Below are 23,659 nucleotides of genomic sequence, written 5' to 3' on the forward strand. Positions count from 1 at the left end.
TTAGTTAGTTAGTTAGTTAGTTAGTTAGTTAGTTAGTTAGTTAGTTAGTTAGTTAGTTTGTTAGTTAGTTAGTTAGTTTGTTAGTTAGTTAGTTACTTAGTTAGTTAGTAAGATAGTTATTTAGTTAGTAATTAAGTAAGTTAGTTAGTTAGTTAGTTAGTTATTTAGTTAGTTAGTTAGTTAGTTAGTTAGTTAGTTAGTTAGTTAGTTAGTTAGGTAGTTAGTTAGTTAGTTAGTTAGTTAGTTAGTTAGTTAGTTAGTTAGTTAGTTAGTTAGTTAGTTAGTTAGTTAGTTAGTTAGTTAGTTAGTTAGTTAGTTAGTTAGTTAGTTAGTTAGTTAGTTAGTTAGTTAGTTAGTTAGTTAGTTAGTTAGTTAGTTAGTTAGTTAGTTAGTTAGTTAGTTAGTTAGTTATTTAGTTAGTTAGTTAGTTAGTTAGTTAGTTAGTTAGTTAGTTAGTTAGTTAGTTAGTTAGTTAGTTAGGTAGTTAGTTTGTTAGTTTGTTAGTTTGTTAGTTTGTTAGTTAGTTAGTTAGTTAGTTAGTTAGTTAGTTAGTTAGTTAGTTAGTTAGTTAGTTAGTTAGGTAGTTAGGTAGTTAGTTAGTTAGTTAGTTAGTTAGTTAGTTAGTTAGTTAGTTAGTTAGTTATTTAGTTAGTTAGTTAGTTAGTTAGTTAGTTAGTTAGTTAGTTAGTTAGTTAGTTAGTTAGTTAGTTAGTTAGTTAGTTAGTTAGTTAGTTAGTTAGTTAGTTAGTTAGTTAGTTAGATAGTTAGTTAGTTTCTTATATAAATTAGTTAGTTAGTTACTTAGTCAGTTAGTTTGAAAAGATAATCTAAGTTATATCAAATCCGAAGGAATTTTGCACGCTCCTTCATCTGCATCTTTTGAGGGAATGGCACCCACAACCTTCGGTTTGACTTACGACAACACTACTAAAACCTGAATAATGTTCAGAAAATGGCTTACAGTTGTGTGAACTAACAGTCAGAGCAAACCTTTCTGACAATGTTGCAAAACAAAAATTGTATGTTGATGCAGTTGTCAGACATATTTTTGAAAAATTGTCTGCCAAAAATGTAAGATCTAACAACATTGTATACATATGTAGCTTAATAAACTTTATGATGTCACACGTACCTTTTGAAGAATATTACCTTTCAAGCAACTCCGTATGTCTGACGAGTTAATGTTTAATTTGTATAATATTTTAAAAATTTCTCTAACGACCCTCCTAAAACCTATATGATCTTTCCTAAACAATTCGCCCAATTTCAACACAAAAAGCTCACCCTGTGGTCATGTGAAACCTAAAAAAGCTTTCTTTCACATTTTCTTTTCATATCCATATTTGTTTACAAACAGAAAAAAAGCTTTTGACAGTTTGCCGGCTTTTTGACAACTTTTTGCATAAAAAAGACGATTTGTTTATAAGGCGAATAGCAATAACAAAACGCACCAAACAAAAATAAAAGACGATAAAACAAAACAACAACAAAATGTAGAACTGAAGCGTCTGCGCTAAAATTGTCAGATTTTTATCGAGCAGAATGGAAAAAACAAAGGAAGAAGCAATAAAATAATTAAAACAGAAGAAGGCAGTAGTAAGGAAGTTGGAAAAGTATTGAAATTTTATTAGCAAAAGTGAATTTGTTAATGAAAAGTATTAAATAAATTTATCAGTGAAAAGAAATAACAAAAAATACATAAATTTTAAAATTGTTCTGTCCCGTGTTAAATGAAAAGCAATAAATTAAATTTATAGAAAAAACCAATAACAATTACGAATTTTTGCCAAATTTTTCGAAAAGCAATTGTCCGTGAGTGCGTGTGTGTTTTGAAGATTTTTGTATTTAAACAACCATAAATTTTAGTTAGAAATTAAATAAATTTAAATAGTGTGCTATTTTGCATTTTGTTATTATTAACTAATTACGCAAGTAACGTGTGCAGAAAACAGTTTGTGGTGTCAATTATTAACTATAAATTGCATTTTTTTCTGCGTTTGTTTAAGAGACGTCACCATCGATTTTCGATATTAAATCTTAACCCAATAAAGTCTTTTCAAAGATTTTTATTTCTTCAATAGGAATTTACAAGTTTACAAAGGTATTAGTCATTAATATTTGTTTCATGGTTTTATTTTATTTGTTTTTGTACATTTTGTTGTTCACTTAACAGGCGACGACGACTAGACAAGAACACACTTTTTCATTTTACGCAGTTTTTTTCTTTCACACTGGGGATTGTGTGATTAAAGGCAGTTTTTGGTATTAGTAAAAATATATACATGTATGTGGGATTTTAATACCCTAATTTGTAATAATGAAGCTAGATATTCTCTTTGGACCTAAACAACTCTTATATGACTGCTAGGATTCTATAAAAATCTGTACAATTTTGCTACCTATGCAATATTTGATTTTAGTAAAGTGGATAGATAGGTAGGTAGATAGATAAATAGATATATAGATAGATAGATAGATAGATAGATAGATAGATAGATAGATAGATAGATAGATAGATAGATAGATAGATAGATAGATAGATAGATAGATAGATAGATAGATAGATAGATAGATAGATAGATAGATAGATAGATAGATAGATAGATAGATAGATAGATAGATAGATAGATAGATAGATAGATAGATAGATAGATAGATAGATAGATAGATAGATAGATAGACATATAGATAGATAGATAGACAGATAGATAGATAGATAGATAGATAGATAGATAGATAGATAGATAGATAGATAGATAGATAGATAGATACCGAATATATTCCGCTTTTTAAAAACGTTGAAGTGATTCTCTGCAGAGTGTCTTTTATGGGGATGTGATCGAATTTTCGTCTTTGTTGACAGTATGATTTCAGTGTAAAGTTTTAGTATTACAATCTTACAAAAGCAAAGTCTTAGAAGATGACATTCAAGTTCTGGTTTACATATTTTTGCTTAATTTTATTATAAAATGGTGGTTTCGATAAGAATGCTTATTCGATCCTAGGAAAATAAAGCAAAATAAACATAAATAATTTATAAAGTTAAAAAGATCACTTAACCCAAAAACTGCCTTTAATTAAACATTCCTCAATGTTTATGAATCTGTTTTTGTTTTGCTAATTTTGTGTTTTTTGTCTTTTTTTTACTTGTTTTCTATATTTTTTGTTCATACATATATTTTATGTATTAATTTACTTTCAACCATTCCATCCTTCAATCACATGATTGGCCGGTCAGTTAGTCTCACTTGGTTTGGTCATGTTATTTTGTCATGTTATGCTTTCGCATTGCGTTTTTTGTATTTATTTATTTTTTTTTTTTTTAGTAAACAAAATAATTAATAAATTTTCCATCAATTCCAATGACGATTGTATCATATTTTGTTTAAGTGACATTTCAGCAAGTGTTTGGAAGGATTCTTCTTTTTTTTGGCCATTAGCCAATTTTATGTTATTCTGCTTAGTCATTTTCTAATGGTTTATTTACTCTTGGTTATTAATTTTAATATTTTTTAAATATTTTAACATCTGTGATGTATTTTTTTATATATTTAACGGTTTAATTTTATAAATTTTTGGATTTACGTAAACATTTGTTATGTTTTTATTTCAAAGGCTAGAAGTTTGAGTATTTATATATTGTATATAATTTACTTATATATTTTTTGATTTGTTTATTAATTTATTTTTGCACTAGACAGTTTCTAAGCGGAATATATAATTTAAATTTTTTAGTTTAGGGGAATTTTGTTTTTCTATTAGTTTTTTGCACACATGTAGAGCATTTTCTTAAAATCAAAAGAGTTTTTCGTTTATTGTTGTATTTTTGGAATATTTTTAATAAAATTTTATATTTTTAGAAAATTTTCAATAAATTATCTATTTATAAACAAAATTCTTAATCATTGTGAAATTTTAAAAATTTCATACAATTTTCTATTTAAGAAAAATTTCCATTTAATTTTTCTATTTATGAAAATTTTTTGAGAAATTTTTTATTTAAGAAAATTGTTTGATACATTTTATATGATTTGAATTTTAGTTAAGTTTCTGTCCTCATTTAAATTTAATTATTTTTTAGTTAGTTTATTGAAACGCAATTTATTAGTTGCAAATATTTTTGCCTAGTTTTAGGCTTAAAATAATTACACTGTAAAAAAGGAATTTTTATAACTAAAATCACTATTAATTTTCTCAAATTGTTACATAGTTGTCAAATCTTTCAATATTGTCAGAAATAGGTTCAGAAAATTTCTAACAATAGTGTCTATATACAATTTTTTGTCAGAAATGCTCACACAAATAAATGTTCACACAATTGTTAGAAAATTTTTGAACAGTCTCAAAGTTGTAAGATCTGACAGCCGTGCATTACAGCTTTTAGTAAACTTTGCAATCCTAAAGGTGAAAGTACACAACTCACGTTGTACGCGGCAACCCGTTCTAGGCTTCTGTCCAAAAAAAGTTTTAAATAGTGTGTATTCATTTAACAAATTACAAACTGTAATTTTTAACGCGACTGCCGCGAAAAGTTCAGCAACTTTCAACTTTTGACACGTCGGCAGCTGATCAGGGTTGTATTTTGTTTTGTATAGACGAAAATGAAATAAATTTCATCAACAATGAAAGAAATAATTAGAAAATAAACAAAAACTTAAAATTTAGATTTTTAAAACAGTAATAGGTAAAAAAAGATTAAAAGAAAGATCAAAATGACGCGTAGTGTGTAACTTGAAGCTTGTAAAGCACAAAAAGATTGAAAAGCGTTGCCGCTTCAACGCGTGTTGTGTACTTCCACCTTTTTATAATTTTATTCTACAATAAATTTGTTTATAATATCCCACCAAAAACTTCAGAACTTTATCTAAAAACAACTAGTTCTAGAACGAATGCAAATAGAATCACTTCAAATTCTTAAACAACAAAATTTGGAACTAATGATGTCGCTTTCTGGAACACGTTCTTTTGAAGATTGTTATTGTTCTTAAATACTTCTAGAGACTTTTAAGGACCTAGTTCTTGTTTCAAAGTTATGCATTGATACTACACTAGTTCAATGGAATGCATACTTGTTCCGAAACAACTTCTTGGTATCAAAAGATCCCTAAAAAGATCCCTCATTGAATTGTATCGGAAGAATAGAATATTAATTGCTGGTATTGTATAACCTGCACACAAAATAGTTTAAAATATTATAGGTGAGGCAAAAAGATTATGTTCACAAATACAATTAATAAGAATTAAACAGTTTCTCAAAATTGGTACTAATCCACTGAAAAGGAAATTTTTTAAAATAAATAGTTTACGTTCTCTAAAGCTCCCCAGGAACAAGTTCCGATATTGACAATTTTGAACAAAAATCATTGAGTTAAGAACTAGTTCCATAACCGTTTCAAAAAATGAGTGTCGACTCCATAACGTTTCCCTAGAACCAGTTCAGAATGTGACAATTTTGAACAAAAGTCATTGGTCTTAACGCCAAAATATGTAAAACGAATCATGAGTTTTAGAACTAGTTGTGAAATATACAATACAATTTTTTGCTGGGATAGTATTATTTTCTAAATTTTTATGTTTAAACAAAATGCTAAAACCTTATTAGTTTGCTTTATTTTTTTCTTTTGTTTTTTTCCCTCAAACTTTATTTTCAATGAAATCAACACTCAAAAAATACACTACACACAACATCAAACAACAATCATTTTTTAACTATTTCTGCTTTTTGTAATTAAACAAAAAAAAATGGCTTTACAACTTTATTCTTTACGTAATGTGTCGCTGCTCTATAATAATTGTAAAAATCTTAATAAATATTTTCAAAATTTTCCTCTAAAATCTTGCACTCAATTATTTTATGCTACAAATGTAAAAAATCACAAGCTTTTCTATAGACCTTCAGCCAGTTTCAGTATCAGCACCATCAACGACAACAACAGATATAAAAACAACAACAACTACAACAACATCATCAAGAACAAGAACATTATCAATACTGAAATCATGTCACAAAAACGTTTTTTCCATGATGGTAATATTGTAAGTACATAATATTGTGAAAAAGAAATTGTAATCTTGTTTTAATTTATTATATTTGTATATATGTTTTTTAACTAAAAATATCTTGTGGTGTGAAAAAAAATTTTTCAATTTCTTAAGGCCATTTTTATAAACATCTTACGGAACGAAATTGTTATTAAGTTTTGAAATATAATAGCATTTTGTTCATAAGTTCTTCTTAAGAATAAATATAATATTTATTTTATATTATTATCTTCTAGTTCAATTACTCAATGCAGGAACAATCATTTGAATACACCTCTCCCACCTCACCAAATGGCAGCAGTATGCCGGTGAAGAAATATTATCGTAAAGCTGCCCATAGGTAAGTGAAAAATATTTAAATATTATTTTAATTTATTTTAAGTCCATTTCATTATTATACCCTACATAATTTTAGTGGAGAAGGTATATTGGGTTTGTTCTCATGTTTGTAACACACAATAATATTGGTCCTATAGCCTCCTTAAAGTATAGCATTTGGCTTAGAATCATTTTCTTAGTCGGTTTAGCTTCGTCCGTTTATCCGTCCATATAAACTTTGTAATTGAACTACAGTTCGCAGTTTTGAAGATAATTCAATAATCTTATATTATATATATTAAAATAGTTGCGATCTATTTTTTCTATTTTTTCGCCTAGCCCCTATACAACTGAACCCCCGAGTAGGGCTTGTAAACCTTGTAATCAAACTACAGGTTGCAATTTTAAAGATAATCCAAAGAAATTTGGTACATGATCTTCTATTGTCCCAGGAACAAAGCCTATTGAAAATAGTTAAAATCTGTCATTTTTTCGCCTAGGCCCTATACAACTGAACCCCCGAATAGGGCTTTTAAGTTCATAGTTTTTTGTATTTCGACAAAAAGCTGCTAACCCAAGTTCTATACTAGTTCTAAACCTGGTTGACCCTCATGAATTTTATAATTATATCGCTTCATTTAAGACTGGCCCCTATAAAAAGTCCCCTTTAAAATTTGACTTAAATGTCCACAATTTTATTTAACAATAAGGGCGTGTTTCTTACTACTCAGTTAAACTAGGCTTAACTTGCTGTTAGATTAAACATGAAACAAATTTAGGCGGACTTTAACCGATGATTGTGTTTTTCAGTTATGAATCTAGGATCAGTTAACTTTGTTAGTATTGTCAACTTTTCAGTCAAAAACATAAACAATGAACAGCTGTTTTTTTGCAAATATCACTTTTATATGTAAAATTATAGAAAAAATTGTAAATAAAAACTATAAATAATAATAATATCGATAAATGAAATCAGAAAATTACTATTTACTAAAAAATATTAAGTTTTTCTTCTTCTGAATTCATTATTTTATTGTTCTTACTTAAAACTTTGGTTTAGGCAATTAGCCAATTACACTAAGTTAAACTTAGATAATAATTAACTTTACTGATTACTGAAAAACACGAAACATATATTAAACCAGGTTAAACTAAAGAATAATGATTATCTTTATCAGAAAAACCCGCCCTTGGGGTTTATATATATCTGAGGCAAGTGACAATTCAACTTGAAAACTAAATCACATTTTATTTTTGTAAAAGTCGGCCTCGACCGACTTTAATTTCTTACTTGTTTTATTTATAATGTAAAATATTTAAAAATAACCAAGTTTTCCCCATTAATTTCTTTCTGTGTTTAAAACATATGTTTTATACATTTTGATTGAATCATGTATGTCATTCGCTATATAGCTGAGTTCTCATAATAAAATAAACAACAAAAGATAACTTTTTTTCTTTTAAAATAAAAACAAGAAATGAGAACTGATGAAATGAATTGTATGCATACGTGACAACTACGTCACAAAGTAATGTACGTCATACCATCAGTTGTTTTTATTAATCGATGCAATGATCACGTACACAAATATTTCTGTCAAGTTCATACATATACAATAGCATACATACTTATATGTACATCTTACAGTGAGGCAGAATCAACAATTTTTGTTTTTGAAAATAAATCTAGTAACTATTTCTAAATGGCTTTTACGATTGGGATAAAATTAAAGTGACATAAAGTTATGTCACCAACCCTGGAGAATAAATGGGTTTCATATCCAAAACTTAAGCTCAAATACTTCTTGCCAAAGCCCTTGTCAAAGTCGTTTGATATTTTTACCAAATTTACTTCCAAAAATTTTTTCAATCTGTCCCACTGTGCATCTTTAGGTATGTATGTACTACGACAATATATCTCTTTGAGTGTGCCACTCTTTTTTTATTGATTGTTTCAAACTTTTTTGTATCTGCTATATTTGGGTGTTGGTCATAATTGGAATATTTAAATAATAACTTAGAATTTCATTAGAAACTTTTTTTCATGAGCACTTATACAGTTGTTTAAACAATATAGTTCCCAACTAATTACTGTAAACTGTAAACTGATAGATAATCGAAGTAAAAGTCTTCGATTACGTTTCAGACTAAATCAATTTTGGTAAAACGCCAGTTTCTTACCAAATCAACACATAAGTATTAAACTTTGTTTCTACGCCTTCTTAAACTATGAGTTAGACCTGGACCACACTGGATAGCTTTTGTTGAGAAACTTTTGATTTTGTGTGAGAGGAAAAGATATGGTTAATATTTCTTTCTCTCACACGCAAAAATCAAAAGTTTCTCAACAAAAGCTTCCCTGTGTGAACTGGTACTTAAACTACGTTTTAAACTTTTACATATTACATGGTGTGAGAGAAAATGTTCAGAAAATGTCTGAAATAGTTTTTCTGACAAAGTTTCAAAACAAAAATCGTAAGGTCATACGATTGTTAGACTTTGTTAGTATTGCCAACTTTTCACTCAAAAACAAAAACAATGAACAGCTGTTTTTTGCAAACAATACTTTTGTAAAATGGAAAATTTTTGGAAAAATGTTAAATAAACATTTAAAACAATACTAAATAAAACAAACCAAATCAATTTACTTAAAATATTAAGTTTTTGTTCTTCCGAAATCGTTGTTTTATTGTTTTTGTTAATTGTGTTTTCTCACTTATAACTTGAGTTTAATTGGCCAATTACACACAGTTAAACTAAGATAATATGTAACTTTACTGATAACTGAAAAACACGAAACATATATTAAACCAGGTTTAACCAAAGAATGAAGATTATCTTTATCAGAGAAACTCGCCCTAAGATTTTATTTTGAAGTCAACAGAATGGAATCTCTGATATTAAACATCATTTTATATATAAAATTGTCTTGGCGCTGTTTTAATGACTCAAAAAGAATCGAAAATTAAGTTTCTTTCAAATTTTATAGTTTGGTTAAATACAATTTCGTGTTATACACAAAATTTTCATAAATATTACGAAAGAAAGTATTTTTTCGTAAAGCTAAGCATTTATTAGTATTATTAGTGTGTAAAATATTTAATGGGACGATTTCCGAATATTTAAAAATACCAATTAATATGAAAATAAAAAAAAATAAATTTTCTTATTTTTGCCAAATTTAGTTTTTGCTGATACAGTCCCGAAATATATTTCATATTCAAAAAAACCCTTGGTTTGTGTGTAATAAATAAATTGCTTTTTGAGCAAAAAATTTGTTTATTTACACTTTTAAAATCATTATTTCTTGTCATCCCTGCATAAAATATTAATGTTCTGTTTTTTTTTATTTATTTCCTAATTTATGCCAAATATACAGATTGAATATTATTATTATCAATTATTATCAAGTTCATCGATCCGCTGTTTGCAACTTTCTGGGAGGTATTTTTGTCTGATTAAATATAAGTTTCTATATTTATATTATTTATAATCTTTTTGTAAACAACTGCTTTGAGAGAAAAAAAATGCTATAGGGTTACGACGAATTTAAAGGAAGCTAATTGTGTTTAATTATTAGCATTACAAGGAGATTTTAAGTCTTCAAAATTAGGCAAAATTTTTAAAAATTATTAAAATTCACTAGTTACGTGACTAGTGAAAAAGGAAACAATTAAGTTCCACAATATCTGAATAAAAATAATAGAAAAGCGTCAGTCATGTTATGGAAAATATAAAGACTTTTAGGATTCTTTTATAAAGAACCTCTAAAAATTCAATTTCAGCTTCAATTTTACTTCATAATTCGAAATGTTACAAACCTTGCGATCTAATACCATTATCGTAATTTTGTACTATATGATCTTATAAAATACAAATCTTGCGTCAATTTCTTTGTCTTATCAGTAAAGCGTATTTATTATTGTTGTTATTTTTAATTTTTTTTTTTTTTCAAAAAATGTGTTGTTTGTTATAACATATTAATTTTGTGAAAAATAACACATTTTTTACGGTTGAATAAAATCAATTTTTTTTTCTTAATTGCATTTTCAATTGATTGTTGTTATAGTCAATCATATACGATGTCTAATCTTAATATATATTATTAATAGATATTTTTGAGACTAAGTACATATAGTCTTAAGCAAGATTACGGTGGCTCACGTGTAAATGAAATGATATTGCACACTATTAACTAATGATCTGTAATGATGATATTTTAATTTCATTAGAGATTTTATAAAATTTTTTTTAATGCATTTTTCTTTAAAAAAATATTATGGAGTTGTTTTCGAAATGTTAAAAATAACAAATTATTTCAAAAGAAATAAAATTGAATGAACATTTAAAATTAAAACTCTGAAATGTTTTAAATATTATTTTGTATTTATGTTTTGTTTAAATTTTTATAATTTTTTTCATTAGTGTACTTTTAAAAGTACAAAAATCATGTTTCTTAAAAAACCTAACTTTTAAAACAAAATCCATTTTAATACTCGTCAACTTCGTGAGAAGTCTTATGCCCATATTTTTGAAATTTCTATAGAATTTTTCAAACCCACAAAGTATTTATACTCTAGATCCTTATATACACATATAGCGGATTAAGAATCCAAATAGTCAATAACATAGTCAGGCATGTCTTCAAGAAGATCGCTATTTAATTTCAACAAAATCGGTCCACAAATAATGAATATATAAGAAATTCGAGAGAATCGAAAATTTTGATAAACTATAATTTCAACTTAAAATTTCATAACATTATGAAATTTCACACGAAACTCTTCTTTCTCTTCTATTACAATCAATTTTAAATTCAAAAAAAGTCAACAAAAACTTTCCAATAAAACTCTCTTTATCAGTTAAAAACCATATGTGTTTTTCTACAACCCGATATTTGTTTAAATAAAACTTTTTAATACCAGTTACTTGCAAAGTAATCAATAACCTCCTCCAAAAGTGACAACAACTTATTGTAGACAAGTAGGTATTGAATTTTTTTTTCTTTTTTTTTTTTCTTTTATCGCAAAAGAAATGATAAAATGGTATTTGATATCAATCAAAAATTTTATAATAAAAACATTATTTTCTATTGTTGTTGTACTCATAATAATACGAAATACTAACTTATTAAATTTTCTAACAATAATGGAATATTTATACGTTATTTTTTTTCTATATTTATTTATACCCATATCAGTTAGTGAACGTATTTTAAATAAATATTTAGTAATAGAATTAACACTTTCTTTTGCTTGGCAGTTTGACAAGCCAATATAATAGATTTTTGTTTTTGGTAGATAATTTTAGTTTGGGAAAGGTGTGTGGGGGTGTGGCAAAGCTGATAATAGAGCGGGCCAACAAACTTTTTTACGAGCAGACATCTTTATTTACAAAATTTTTTGAGTGTAAAATTGCAATCAGTAGACTTTCAAATAAATCTGTATCCTTTCTTCATGATTGTAACCTGTAAATTGAAACAACAATAAATTAATAAATACTGAAATGGTTTTATATAATAGTACAATTTCACTTCCGTATAACTTCCCAAAAAGAACATAATAATTACTTCCTGAGAACGATCAGATGTAGTGAATTTGCAATAAAGAAAAGGACATCCCTCCTATGACAAGACTGTGGGTAAATCATAACTTCTGGGTTTTTTCTGTAATTCCTTGGAGTTAATTCTACTTCATTTTCTCTTCTTTTTTTTGCTGGGTATCTATCAATCCATCTATTTACCTATCTATCTATCTATCTATCTATCTATCTATCTATCTATCTATCTATCTATTTATCTATATATCTATCTATCTATCTATCTATCTATCTATCTATCTATCTATCTATCTATCTATCTATCTATCTATCTATCTATCTATCTATCTATCTATCTATCTATCTATCTATCCAACTATCCATCTATCGTTTTGATACATATAGTTAAATTTTCCATAAAAATATTTGCTTTCATGTAGAGAAGGAGCAATGGAAAATTTTTCTTACAAACAACACAAACTGATCAAAAATAACAACTACTGTCGTGGCTACTACAAATATATTCATGATTTCTGGTTTGTTTGGCTCACATTAATGGAAAGCGAAATCAAAATAAAAGAATAACAATAAAAATCAACAAAAAAACATGAACCCACATAAACATAAAAATTCATATCTGAAATAGGAAATAAAACAAAAACTACAAAAAAACAATAAACAAAAAAGAAATTAAAATTTATTTTCATACAAGATACAACTGGCAACAACAAAAATGAGACCAACCAGTGAATGTGAGCTTAACACTGAGCAAAGAAGTGAGTAATTGCAAGAGTAAAGTGAGTGTAGAGGAAAATCACCCTACATGCTCCTTTATAATTGTTGAATAAAGAGTGAGTAGTTGTTGTAAACAAAAGTACTCGCTTACTCTTCTTATTGTTGTTTTTTCTTCTTTGTATTTTTTTGATGTTTAAAATGTACTAAAAGTTTGTATCTTGTTTTAAATGAATTTTCATTGTATTGTTTTTTTGTTTAAACTTTTTTATTGTTGTTGGTGGTTAAGCAAGAGTATTCCAACACACCACTCACTCACTTGGTTGCTCACGATCAGTTGTACCCAGTACGTTGACCGGTATTGATCATAGACTAGACAAACGTTTGTTTTTATACATAAATTTGTTGTAATATTATTTTAATTATAAGTGTATGTGTAACAAAACAAACAAACAATTTTTAGTGAACAAAAAAAATTAAAAAAAAATATATTTTTGCAAGAAAAAAGTTATTGGGAATTTAGTCATTAATAAAAAAAATATATATATTTCTATTTTTAACATTCGGTTTTATGAATTTTTTTTATTATTCCAACAACAAGGTTGGTTAGGCGGCTGTTGTTTACACTTACTATGGAATAAGTGTTGTTGTTGTTTTTATTGCTATAGTTGTTGTTTTTGGATTACTAAATGTAAATACTTGCCGTTTATAATTGAAATTTACATTGAATGTTAATGAACAAAATAACAACAAAACAAAATTATACAATTTATTTTTTACATGAAATTTCAAACATAAATATTTATTCTAAACCTCATCGAACTATAATGTTTAATTAAACAAATTTTAGTGCTAAATTCAATATTTGTATCTCTAAATCTTTTTAGATTTAGTGTGTATCCAAAAATATGAGTTAATGCTGTTGCAATTAGTTTAAAAAGTTGTGTGGTTGGCTATACATTAAAATGTATTTAAATTAGATTTTTTTTATAAAAACCAGTGTTTTATGGACTTGTGTGGAACTTGACAACAAAAATTAAATTATAACTATTTAAATAATGGAATATTTTGCTGAAATAACTAAATAATTTAACGAAATTTCAATATATTAAAGAACTTAAACTTAACTTATATTTAAATTAAAAAATTTTTGATAAAACAAATGTTGTATTTTGTGCAAATAACTATAAAATATAAATGGTGTCGGCAAATATAACAAAAAATTTTAAAATACCTTTCATGATGAAGTAAAGTTTCTTTCAAAATTTTAACTTTACTATCTTATCTTAAAACTATATAATTTAATCATAGTAACTGTTTAATATGATATCTGATGACATACGAGAGTTGCTGGTGAATTAAGGAATTGGTAAAATTTAATACAATTGTCAAAATCAAGGTCTATGTATACTATAGAATGATCTATAGTTCAGACTATGAAGTGATCTATAGTTCTGACTATGAAGTGATCTATGGTAAAGAATATATTGTGATCTTTAGTAAATACTGTAGAGTTCTTATTATAAAGGTATCTTAACTCCACACTATTATTAAGAGTGATCTACAGCCTAGACTATAGAAAGATCTATAGTCAAAACTAGAAAATAATATAATGTGATCTTTAGTGCACACTATTGAGTAATCTTTAGCCCAGACTATAGAGTGATCTATAGTCCAAACTATAGAGTGATCTATAGTCTAGACTCAATAGTTAGCTAAAGTCAAAACTACAGAGTGAACAATAGTCCAGACTTTAGGGTGATCTATAGTCTAGACTATAGAATGATCTGTAGTCCAAATTATAGAGTGATCTATAATCCAGACTAATGAGTTACCTATAGTTCAGACTATGCAGTGTTCTATAGTCTAGACTATAAAGGTGGGGCTATAGATCACTTTGTAGTCCAGAATGGAGAATATAATAGACACCAGACTATAGAGTGATCATAGAGCAGAATTAATGATCTATAGTTCAGAGAGTGATGTACAATACAGACTTTAGAGTGATCTAAATTTCAGTCTATAGAATAATATGTAATACAAACTGTAGAGTGGTAGTCAAAACTTTAAAATGATTTGTATTTCAAACTATAGAATGATCCGTAGATTAGATTACAGAATGAATTAAATATATTAGAGATCACTCTACAGTCCAGACATTAAATTATAGAGTGAGTTATAGCTAAAGCAATGATCTATAGTCTACACTATAGAGTGATTTATGGATTAGTTATAGAGTAAACTTATAGTCCAAACTATAGACCATAAAAATAATGTTCTAAAGTTCAGGCTAGAGAGTAAACTAAATCGTAACTTACAGTACTGATCTCTTCTAACAATTTACATTATTCTATTCCTTAAATTGTCAATCATTTTGTATATTTATAGAATCATTTCTACTTTAATAAGTATAAAAACTTTCCACTGATAAAAACTAAAGTATGTATGTGTTGTATTAAACAAGAAAATAATATTTACAATTTTCTAAATTAGATAAATACATTACTAGATAAACTCTATAAATATTTTACAAAAATAAAATAATATTTTATTTCAAATAAATTTAAGCATTTGCACTAGGCTGTTATGAACACAAATACAACAAGTATTTTATATTTATTTAAATAATGACATCATATTTTTTTTTGTTTAAAACAATTCTGTACGTCAAAGATGTCTAAGGTTTTAAGAGTATTATTTTAAATTATCATGCTTGAATAATACACTTTTGCTTTTCAACAATATTAAATAAAACAATAATTATAAATTAACTTTAATACAACTAAAAGAGTGATATTTACTAATGCTTTAGATTGCCTAAAATGACATTAATATGATAAAGTAGTTGAATATTAAAAAAACGCATTTGCTATTCTTTTTTCTTTAATATTTTCTTAAGTCAATCTTAAAATTTAAAGATAAACAAGGAAGAAGATAAAAAAAACTTAGCAAAACAAACTTCTTGAAGAGAAGAAAAAACTCATAAATAACATTTGAAATGCAAATTTTGCTTTTTTAATAATGTGCGCGTCTACACATACTTACTTTATTATATTCAACACACTTTGTATGTCATTGAGTTAATGTTAGAGAGTACGTGGTTTGTTTTATAATTATTGGCTGAATTTTTAATATATACTGAAATAATTGACAGTGATTTAATGGGGTGGAATGTTTTAAAAAGTTTGACAATTATTTTATTTACCTTATGCTATTTCCTATAGAAATTTGCATAAATTAAACAAAAATTGTATTATATAGAGTGTTTTATAGTCCAGTAATCTATATTCTACACTACAGAAGGACTATAGAGTGATCTATAGTCCATACTATAGAGTGATCTATTTATAGTCCAGTAATTTATATTCTAGACTATAGAAGGATTATAGAGTGATCTATAGTCCAGACTATAGAGTGATCTATAGTCCAGACTATAGAGTGATCTATAGTCCAGACTATAGAGTGATCTATAGTCCAGACTAAAGAGTGATCTATAGTCCAGACTATAGAGTGATCTATAGTCCAGACTATAGAGTGATCTATAGTCCAGACTATAGAGTGATCTATAGTCCAGACTATAGAGTGATCTATCGTCCAGACTATAAAGTGATCTATAGTCCAGACTATGGAGTGATCTATAGTCCAAACTATAGATTGCTCTATATTCAAGACTATAGAGTCCAGACTATAAAGTGATCTATAGTCCAGACTATGGAGTGATCTATAGTCCAGACTACAGATCACTCTATAGTAGTCATCTCTATATAGAGTCATCTATAGTCCAGACTATAGAGTCATCTATAATCCAGACTATAGAGTCATCTATAGTCCATACTATAGAATCATCTATAGGCCAAACTATAGAGTAATCTATAATCGGTGCTATAAAGCGGTCTATAGTCTTGACTAAAGAGTGATCTATTGTCCAGACTATAGAGTGATCTATAGTCCAAACCATTGAGTAATCTATAGTCCAGACTATTGAGTAATCTAGAGTGATAGAGTTACCTGCAGTCCAGACTATAGAGTGATCTACAGTTCAGACTATAGAGTAATCTACAGTCCAGACTATTGAGTAATCTATAGTCGGGACTATAAAGCGATCTATAGTCTCGATTATAGAGTGATCTATAGTACAGACTATAAAGTGATCTATAGCCAAGCTATAGTTCACTGATCTTAAGTGCATACTATAAAGTAATGTTAGTCCTGGATATTGGGTGATCTAAAGTTCTGACTATAGAGTGATCTACAGTCCTGCTATCGATAATCAAAATCGAATCAAAGAATTTAAACTTAACTTAACACTCAACCCTTGTAACATGTCATAACTCATTAGTCTACAACTACTGCGATTCTATTTTATTATTATTTTACAAAATCGTCTTGACTTGAAAAAAATGAGACGCATATAAACAAATGCGTTGGTAAATATTTTCTATTTGGAAATACAGTGACAACAAAGATAACAACTAAAGAGCAATAAAAACAATAACAAATTAAAGCTAAATAACTCCATTGGTAGTGAGTAAATGACAGATTGAAAGTTTTCAAAAATCAAGCAATGACAACATTCGAAATATGAAAAATATTTGTTTATTTAAGGGAATCTTAAATACAAAAAGAGTACAACGTAATAAAAAAATCTCTTAAAATAATAAGGCTAGAAAAGAGCATAAAGAAATCATTGAATTAATTATTAAAATAAAAAATAAAAATTGATAAGTGTTGTTTTTGTTATTGTTCAAACTAACTCAGAGCGTGAAAATGTTTCAGCGTGTGAGGGTTTTATATATTTTTTTTGCTACTGATAAGATACGAATTACTACAACAATGTGAATAAATAGAAAAATTCATGATTTTTTTTTTTTTTTTTTTTGCAAATACAAATAAAATCAACCATAAGAGTAACAACAACAATTGTACCGCATAATTTAAACGTATCTTGGAAATACTTTTTTTTTTTTTGTTGTTTTCGGTTCATAATTTATTATTAAATTTTATAATTTTTACATCCACTGGCAGTTGTAAATAGACGTTCCTGCTTAACATACGTTATATTTAAAAGTGACAGAACAAAATAAAGTTATAAAATCAAACGATCTCTACAGATATTTTAGTGAATATTTTTATAAACGTGTAGTAAAAAATAATTTATAATTAAAAAAATGCCTGAAATATCCCAAGATGCTTTTGAAATCTTGAATCCCGGTTTCCCCACCATCTCCTCCACTGTTTTACGTTCTCGTTCAAATTCTCTAGGTGTTAATAAGAAATTTCCCACAAAAATACAAACAAATCAAACAAAACTTAATACAGAATCTGTTGAAAATTCGTTAAAAACAAGTAATACACGTGAAAATCATACAGACATGGCCACTGCAGAGGATAGACAAGAATTGGAACAACAATCTCTATTAAATGGTCTATCAGCGATTGATACAGTTGCTCATAGTTATAAAAGAGTATTAGATCACAGGTAAAGTAAAGATATATGTTTAATTTAAAGTTTGTTAACGTTATTGTTAAGTAACAAATTTTTCCCATAATGAGTCACTTCAAGAAATGAGACTAGAGACTATTGTTGTTAGTTGTCATGAAAGGAAAATTTTTTTTATAATATTGTGAAATTTTATTTATAAACAAACACATACATACATATAAACAAAATATAAAGTTAAATGATTTTTGACCTACAAAAACACATTTGACCTATGATTACAGTGGAAACTTTTTAAGAAATGTTTATAACACGATGAGCTAAATATAGGTTTAATAATTTAAGAATTTAAAATGCTGATGAAATTAAGGGATTTGGATTTGTTATACCATTTTCGGATCATACCAGTTTGTTTAATCTATAAGAGCTAAACTTTATCTATAGGTTTTAACAAGATTGTAGCTTTTTATTCTCACAAAAGACTGTTAAATATCTCGATTTTTTTCAATATATATACATCTATAACAAATCTTACATAATTTCCATCAAATCTTATGTCTTAAATTTAAAGCGAATTTCAGAAAATCAATATCTCGATTTTTTTCAATATATATACATATATAACAAATCTTACATAATTTCCATCAAATCTTATATCTTAAATTTAAAGCGAATTTCAGAAAACATTATTAAAATTAAAATAATAATAATAAATAGATAGATAGATAGATAGATAGATAGATAGATAGATAGATAGATAGATAGATAGATAGATAGATAGATAGATAGATAGATAGATAGATAGATAGATAGATAGATAGATAGATAGATAGATAGATAGATAGATAGATAGATAGATAGATAGATAGATAGATAGATTAAAGGTCTATATATTAGATTTTTTAACTTCGACACGACAATATATGTTAAACAGTGTTTATTGACAAGATACAAATTGAAAAATCTAATTTTTCTGATTTTTTGGTGTCTGTCAGACTACCACGTCAGTCCCAGGGGTTTAGACTAGGAGTCTTCATACTAGATCCTCTAGTATTAATCAAACATTATCTATACTACCACATTACATCACTACCGACATACCTAAAGCACCCATTAATTTGGAGAAAACAAAATTACATTTCTGTTTGCCTTTCAAAAGTAACTTCTTTACCTTCTTTACCTTTTAAACCAAAGAAATGCAAACGACCCTTTAATGAGCCATTTTCACCTAATTAACATTATTCTGCATTTAACTACATTATTACAAACTTATTTCCAAAATTAAACACACATTCAAAAGCCAATTATCAAATGTACTGATAATTGTATTTCATATAACAATGCTTCAATCCCATCCTAATACTTAGGACCATTTAATGAGCTTTAAATTGTGTGCATTTGCTGGCCCTAAATAGAGACTTTTCAAAATTGCATAAAAGGCAAATGAGTCTTTATTTTTTTTACATTTTATACTTGTAATTACGAACATGCGTTCACCAACTGCTACCAAAGTTGGTCGAGACAACAAAAGTTTTGCACTTTTAATTACAGGAATTTAAATGCGTAGATTTAAGAAAAAATTAACTTTGAAAAGTTAAAGTTTTTGTTTACAATAAAGAAAATCGTTTACTAATTTATACAATTATAGTTTTTTTACATTAACTAAGTCTATTGCCTTAAAACATGAACGCGAGGCAACATTTGCAGATAGTTGATTGTTTGAATTAAAACGTGTAGTTGTAAAAATAATTTGTTTAAATAAAACTCATATTAGTAGGAACATAAGTAGAAATCATTAAATACAATTTTAAAACAATTCTCTATTTAACTATTTCTTTTATAATTATTAAAAAAATAAAAATAAGCCTTTAACTATTTCAAAGACTGTGGCTTTATTTTCTTATAAAAAATCTTTGTTATTGATTAAAATTATTATTGATATGCCTGAATTAAATCAATTGCTAATAAATATTGATAAGATTGTTTTTTTGAATATGTTTATTATTTATTAAAATATTAAATACAATGTTTTTGAAAAGATTAATTAAAGATTAATAATAAAAAAACCAACATGATTGGCAAACACAAATATAATTCTTTTATATTAATTAATATTAAATCAAATAAAATCGTACTTTAAAAATTGATAAAATAGTAAAATTCCTTTTAAAAGCCTTTTTATGTGTTTTTCTTTTCACTTATTTCTTTTTCTTTTCATTTGTAAGATTCTTGACCTTTCTTAATGTTTATATTTTCTTTATCAGTTTAAACAAACGACATTTGTTGTTTATGATAAATGAGCGAATTATAAATCATGTTTTTTTTTAAAGAAAACAACCCTTTTTTATTTGTTATAAAAGTTAAAATTTAATGGCTTTGAAAAGATATTTGTTATAAAAGAAATTACACTCAAAGAAATAAGTTAGAAATTATTAAACATAAGAATGAAATTTATTAGTTGCAACGAATGTCATTGTCTAAAACAATCCAATTTAACCTTAATGATTATCTTGCATAGTGATAGTCCTACACATCACAAATTTATATCTCAAAAGAAACGTATTATGTCTAGCTCTCCTAAATCTCTCATGTTTTCAATTAACACAATTTTTTCTAAAAGTCTAGAAAGACAGGGATATATGCTTCCTTCATTACTTTTTAAGACATCAATACCTTCAAAGGTATATATATTCTAGAATCTTATTGTATTCTAAGACGATCTATCCAAGTCCGCCTGTGTGACAAAATCTAAACGTTATTACAAAATAAAAGGGTCCGAATAGGAGCTAAGTATCTAAAACTTTCTGCAACTAAACTATACTGGTGTGGTTTGTTTGATAATTAAAATGGACAATATCGGTCAATTGCCTAGCCCCACATCCGCTCAAAAAATATACTACTGGAAGGCATCAAATGGGTACAAGGTCACTCGGGAGTAGTCGGCAATGAAAGATCGAATCTAATAGTTTTAAATGTAAGGGGTCTCGAGATTGTTAATCTGACGAAAACGAAACCAATTGATACAACGAGAGACTATTAAAACGGGGCTAGAACCAAAAAGGATCTAATGTAGTGACCCTAAGGCGAGCAGGTCTTAGAACATCCTCAATATTAGCATGTCCGAGGTTAGTATAATGAATCGTATTCTGAGTGGACACACAGCGGGCATAGCTATACAAAATTGGACATGTGGATTTAGAGGAATGTAGAGTCTGTAGACAGGACAGTGAAACTCTAAGATTTCGTAGAAATTAGATTCAAATATCATGGAAATAAAATTTTTTATTAAGCTAACCTAAGGTTTGGTGAACATCGGGCCATATTAGACCCAAATCCCCATATAAGGATTGTTGCATAAAATGTTTTTAACTTTCATAATAAGCTTAAACATAATCATAAACAAGTTTAATTGAATCGGAAATGTCAACACGAAATTTACTGACATAATTTACTAGAACTTCCAAATAAGATTTAGAAACTATCACATCAATATCTAACATTATTAGCATTGGTCCATAATTGAACCCACACGCCAAATAATCACTCTGATAGAAAACTAGAATTCTTTTGAAAATTATTATATATGTATATCGAGTTCATCAGATATGATTTCTTTTAAGATTTGAATCATTCTTTTATATTCCATAAAGACCGCTCTTTGATCTAATCTCACATTAAAGGCTCTATTCCGAAAATCAATTAGATTTTTTTATATTAACATCTATATGTGGCAATACAACTGAGAATAAATCTAACAAAAAACTCAACAATTAGATCATTCATCAAAAATTACTTTGATTTATAAAGACGACTTGCTAAATCGTATAGAAGTTTTTCGATCATTGAACAGATAACATTCCACTTCCATTTCGAAATTTTGTCAGAAAAATTCTTTCAAGTATTAGTTTAACTGTATTTTGTTAATTGAAGTAATTCAATATTATTTTACATTTAAGAGGAATTATTTTTCTTACATTCATTGTCAATGTTGTCTCACATACAAGCACTTAACATATTCTAACCACTCGACACGTATCTATATCTTAATCATTGAGTGTTAGTTACCATGATACCCAATAGATGTGTCTTTAAAATATAATGGAATACTTTTTTTCTTTTGCCGTCTGACCTTGAGACTTATACACCATTTCCAAATGGAATACAAATTTGCGTATGTATTAAAGAAAATCTACCATTAATAAAAATGAAAAGTTTATAAAATCGAAAAATATTATTTGAAAACTAAAAATTTAAAGATGTGAAATGTAATTGGAAATGGTGTAGAAAGGATTGTTTGTTTGTAGATTTATATTTTCTTTCTTTTTTAATGTGTTTTAAATATTATTATTTTCCATTGTAAAATCTTATATAATTTTCTCTATTTTCTTTAATGCAATCAAAGTGTTTGAGAGCCTTTAGAGATTTATTTAGGTTAAACCGTAAGTCTTGGTATGAATATTGATTGTTTTAAAACTTCTCTAATAAACACATTTCTCGTTTTATATATTTACTTATTTGTTGCTTATTGAAGTAAAAAATCTTTATGTTTAGTAATAAATTAAATTTTAAAGTTTTTATTTTCCTTCTCATTTCAAAATTTCCAATGCTGACATCATGATCTTGAGATGTAAGGTCATAAGGGGAAAACAAATTGAATTTTAGCAAAGGAACAGTGGGAAATATGTTTTAATGTTAATAACATATAGAAATGATATAATAAAATCGTGATAAAAAAGACCTTTTAGTTAAAAAAACTATTTTCATAAAAAGAATTGAATTATTTTAATGTTTAAATTATACTTTAAATACTGAGCGATTTCAAAAGTATGGGTTTTCTTAAATCAAAGACATAAGACTTGATTCAATTACGGATTTGTTAAGTAGGTATGCAAAAAGCTATCTAAAAATTTACTTATTTGGAGAATTGTCAGTTTTATTTAATCTCATTTGTTATAGAATGAAAAATATTAAATTAATAACAAAATGTGCTTGATTTGAGCTCGAACCGTACTTGATTTTAAAATTCCAAAACTTTTTCGATTAATCAAACAGTATTTAAACACACATATTAAATATGATAATATCATATATTGAATTAATCTCAATAATGGATTGATTTGAGCTCGTCTCATACTTGATTTTAAAATTCAAAACAAAAAAATTGTAAACTTAATACAAACACATATGTATAAATAACTATTTCAAAACACACACATATTAAATATGTATATATCATTTGTCAAATACTTAACTTCCCAAAAAAGAACTTCCAAAAAAGTAGTAGAATTTACTCCATGGAAGTACTGAAAAAGACCCTAAGAAGTTTTTCATAGGGGATGTCCCCAGCAAAAAGAAATTAACTTCCAAAGAAGTAGAATTTACTCCATGGAAGTACTGAAAAAGACCTGAAAAAGTTATGACTTTAACACAGGTTTGTCTAAAGAGGGATTTTTGAGGTGAAATATAGGTGTTCACAAATTAAGCTTGTTTTTCGATTTAGATGTGTTTTAACGAAGTTATAGGTGAAATATAAGTGATCACAAATTAAGCTTGTTTTTGGATTTAGATGCGTTTTAACGAAGTTATAGC

The 23,659-nt window shown here is 26.8% G+C and overlaps 1 protein-coding gene across 9 annotated transcripts in view; it reads left to right on the plus strand.

The window, feature by feature from the left end:
- The first annotated feature begins 1,676 nt into the window (after positions 1 to 1,676).
- Positions 1,677 to 23,659, plus strand: part of LOC111681370 (cytosolic purine 5'-nucleotidase) — a 74,926-nt gene continuing 52,943 nt past the window's right edge. Inside the window, exons 1-3 of one of the 9 annotated variants that reach the window (XM_023443124.2) lie at positions 1,677 to 2,101; positions 5,881 to 6,036; positions 6,279 to 6,382. In XM_023443124.2, the coding sequence (XP_023298892.1) occupies positions 6,001 to 6,036; positions 6,279 to 6,382 (140 nt within the window). In that variant the 5' untranslated portion in view covers positions 1,677 to 2,101; positions 5,881 to 6,000. Of the gene's footprint in view, positions 2,102 to 5,797; positions 6,037 to 6,278; positions 6,383 to 12,928; positions 13,061 to 13,186; positions 13,232 to 17,235; positions 17,264 to 17,655; positions 18,110 to 23,659 lie in introns of those variants that run through there. The other 8 variants (XM_023443125.2, XM_046947369.1, XM_023443126.2 and 5 more) reach the window with 8 other exon arrangements.

This window comes from Lucilia cuprina, chromosome 3 (assembly GCF_022045245.1).
Source record: "Lucilia cuprina isolate Lc7/37 chromosome 3, ASM2204524v1, whole genome shotgun sequence".
Classification (NCBI taxonomy): Eukaryota; Metazoa; Arthropoda; class Insecta; order Diptera; family Calliphoridae; genus Lucilia; species Lucilia cuprina.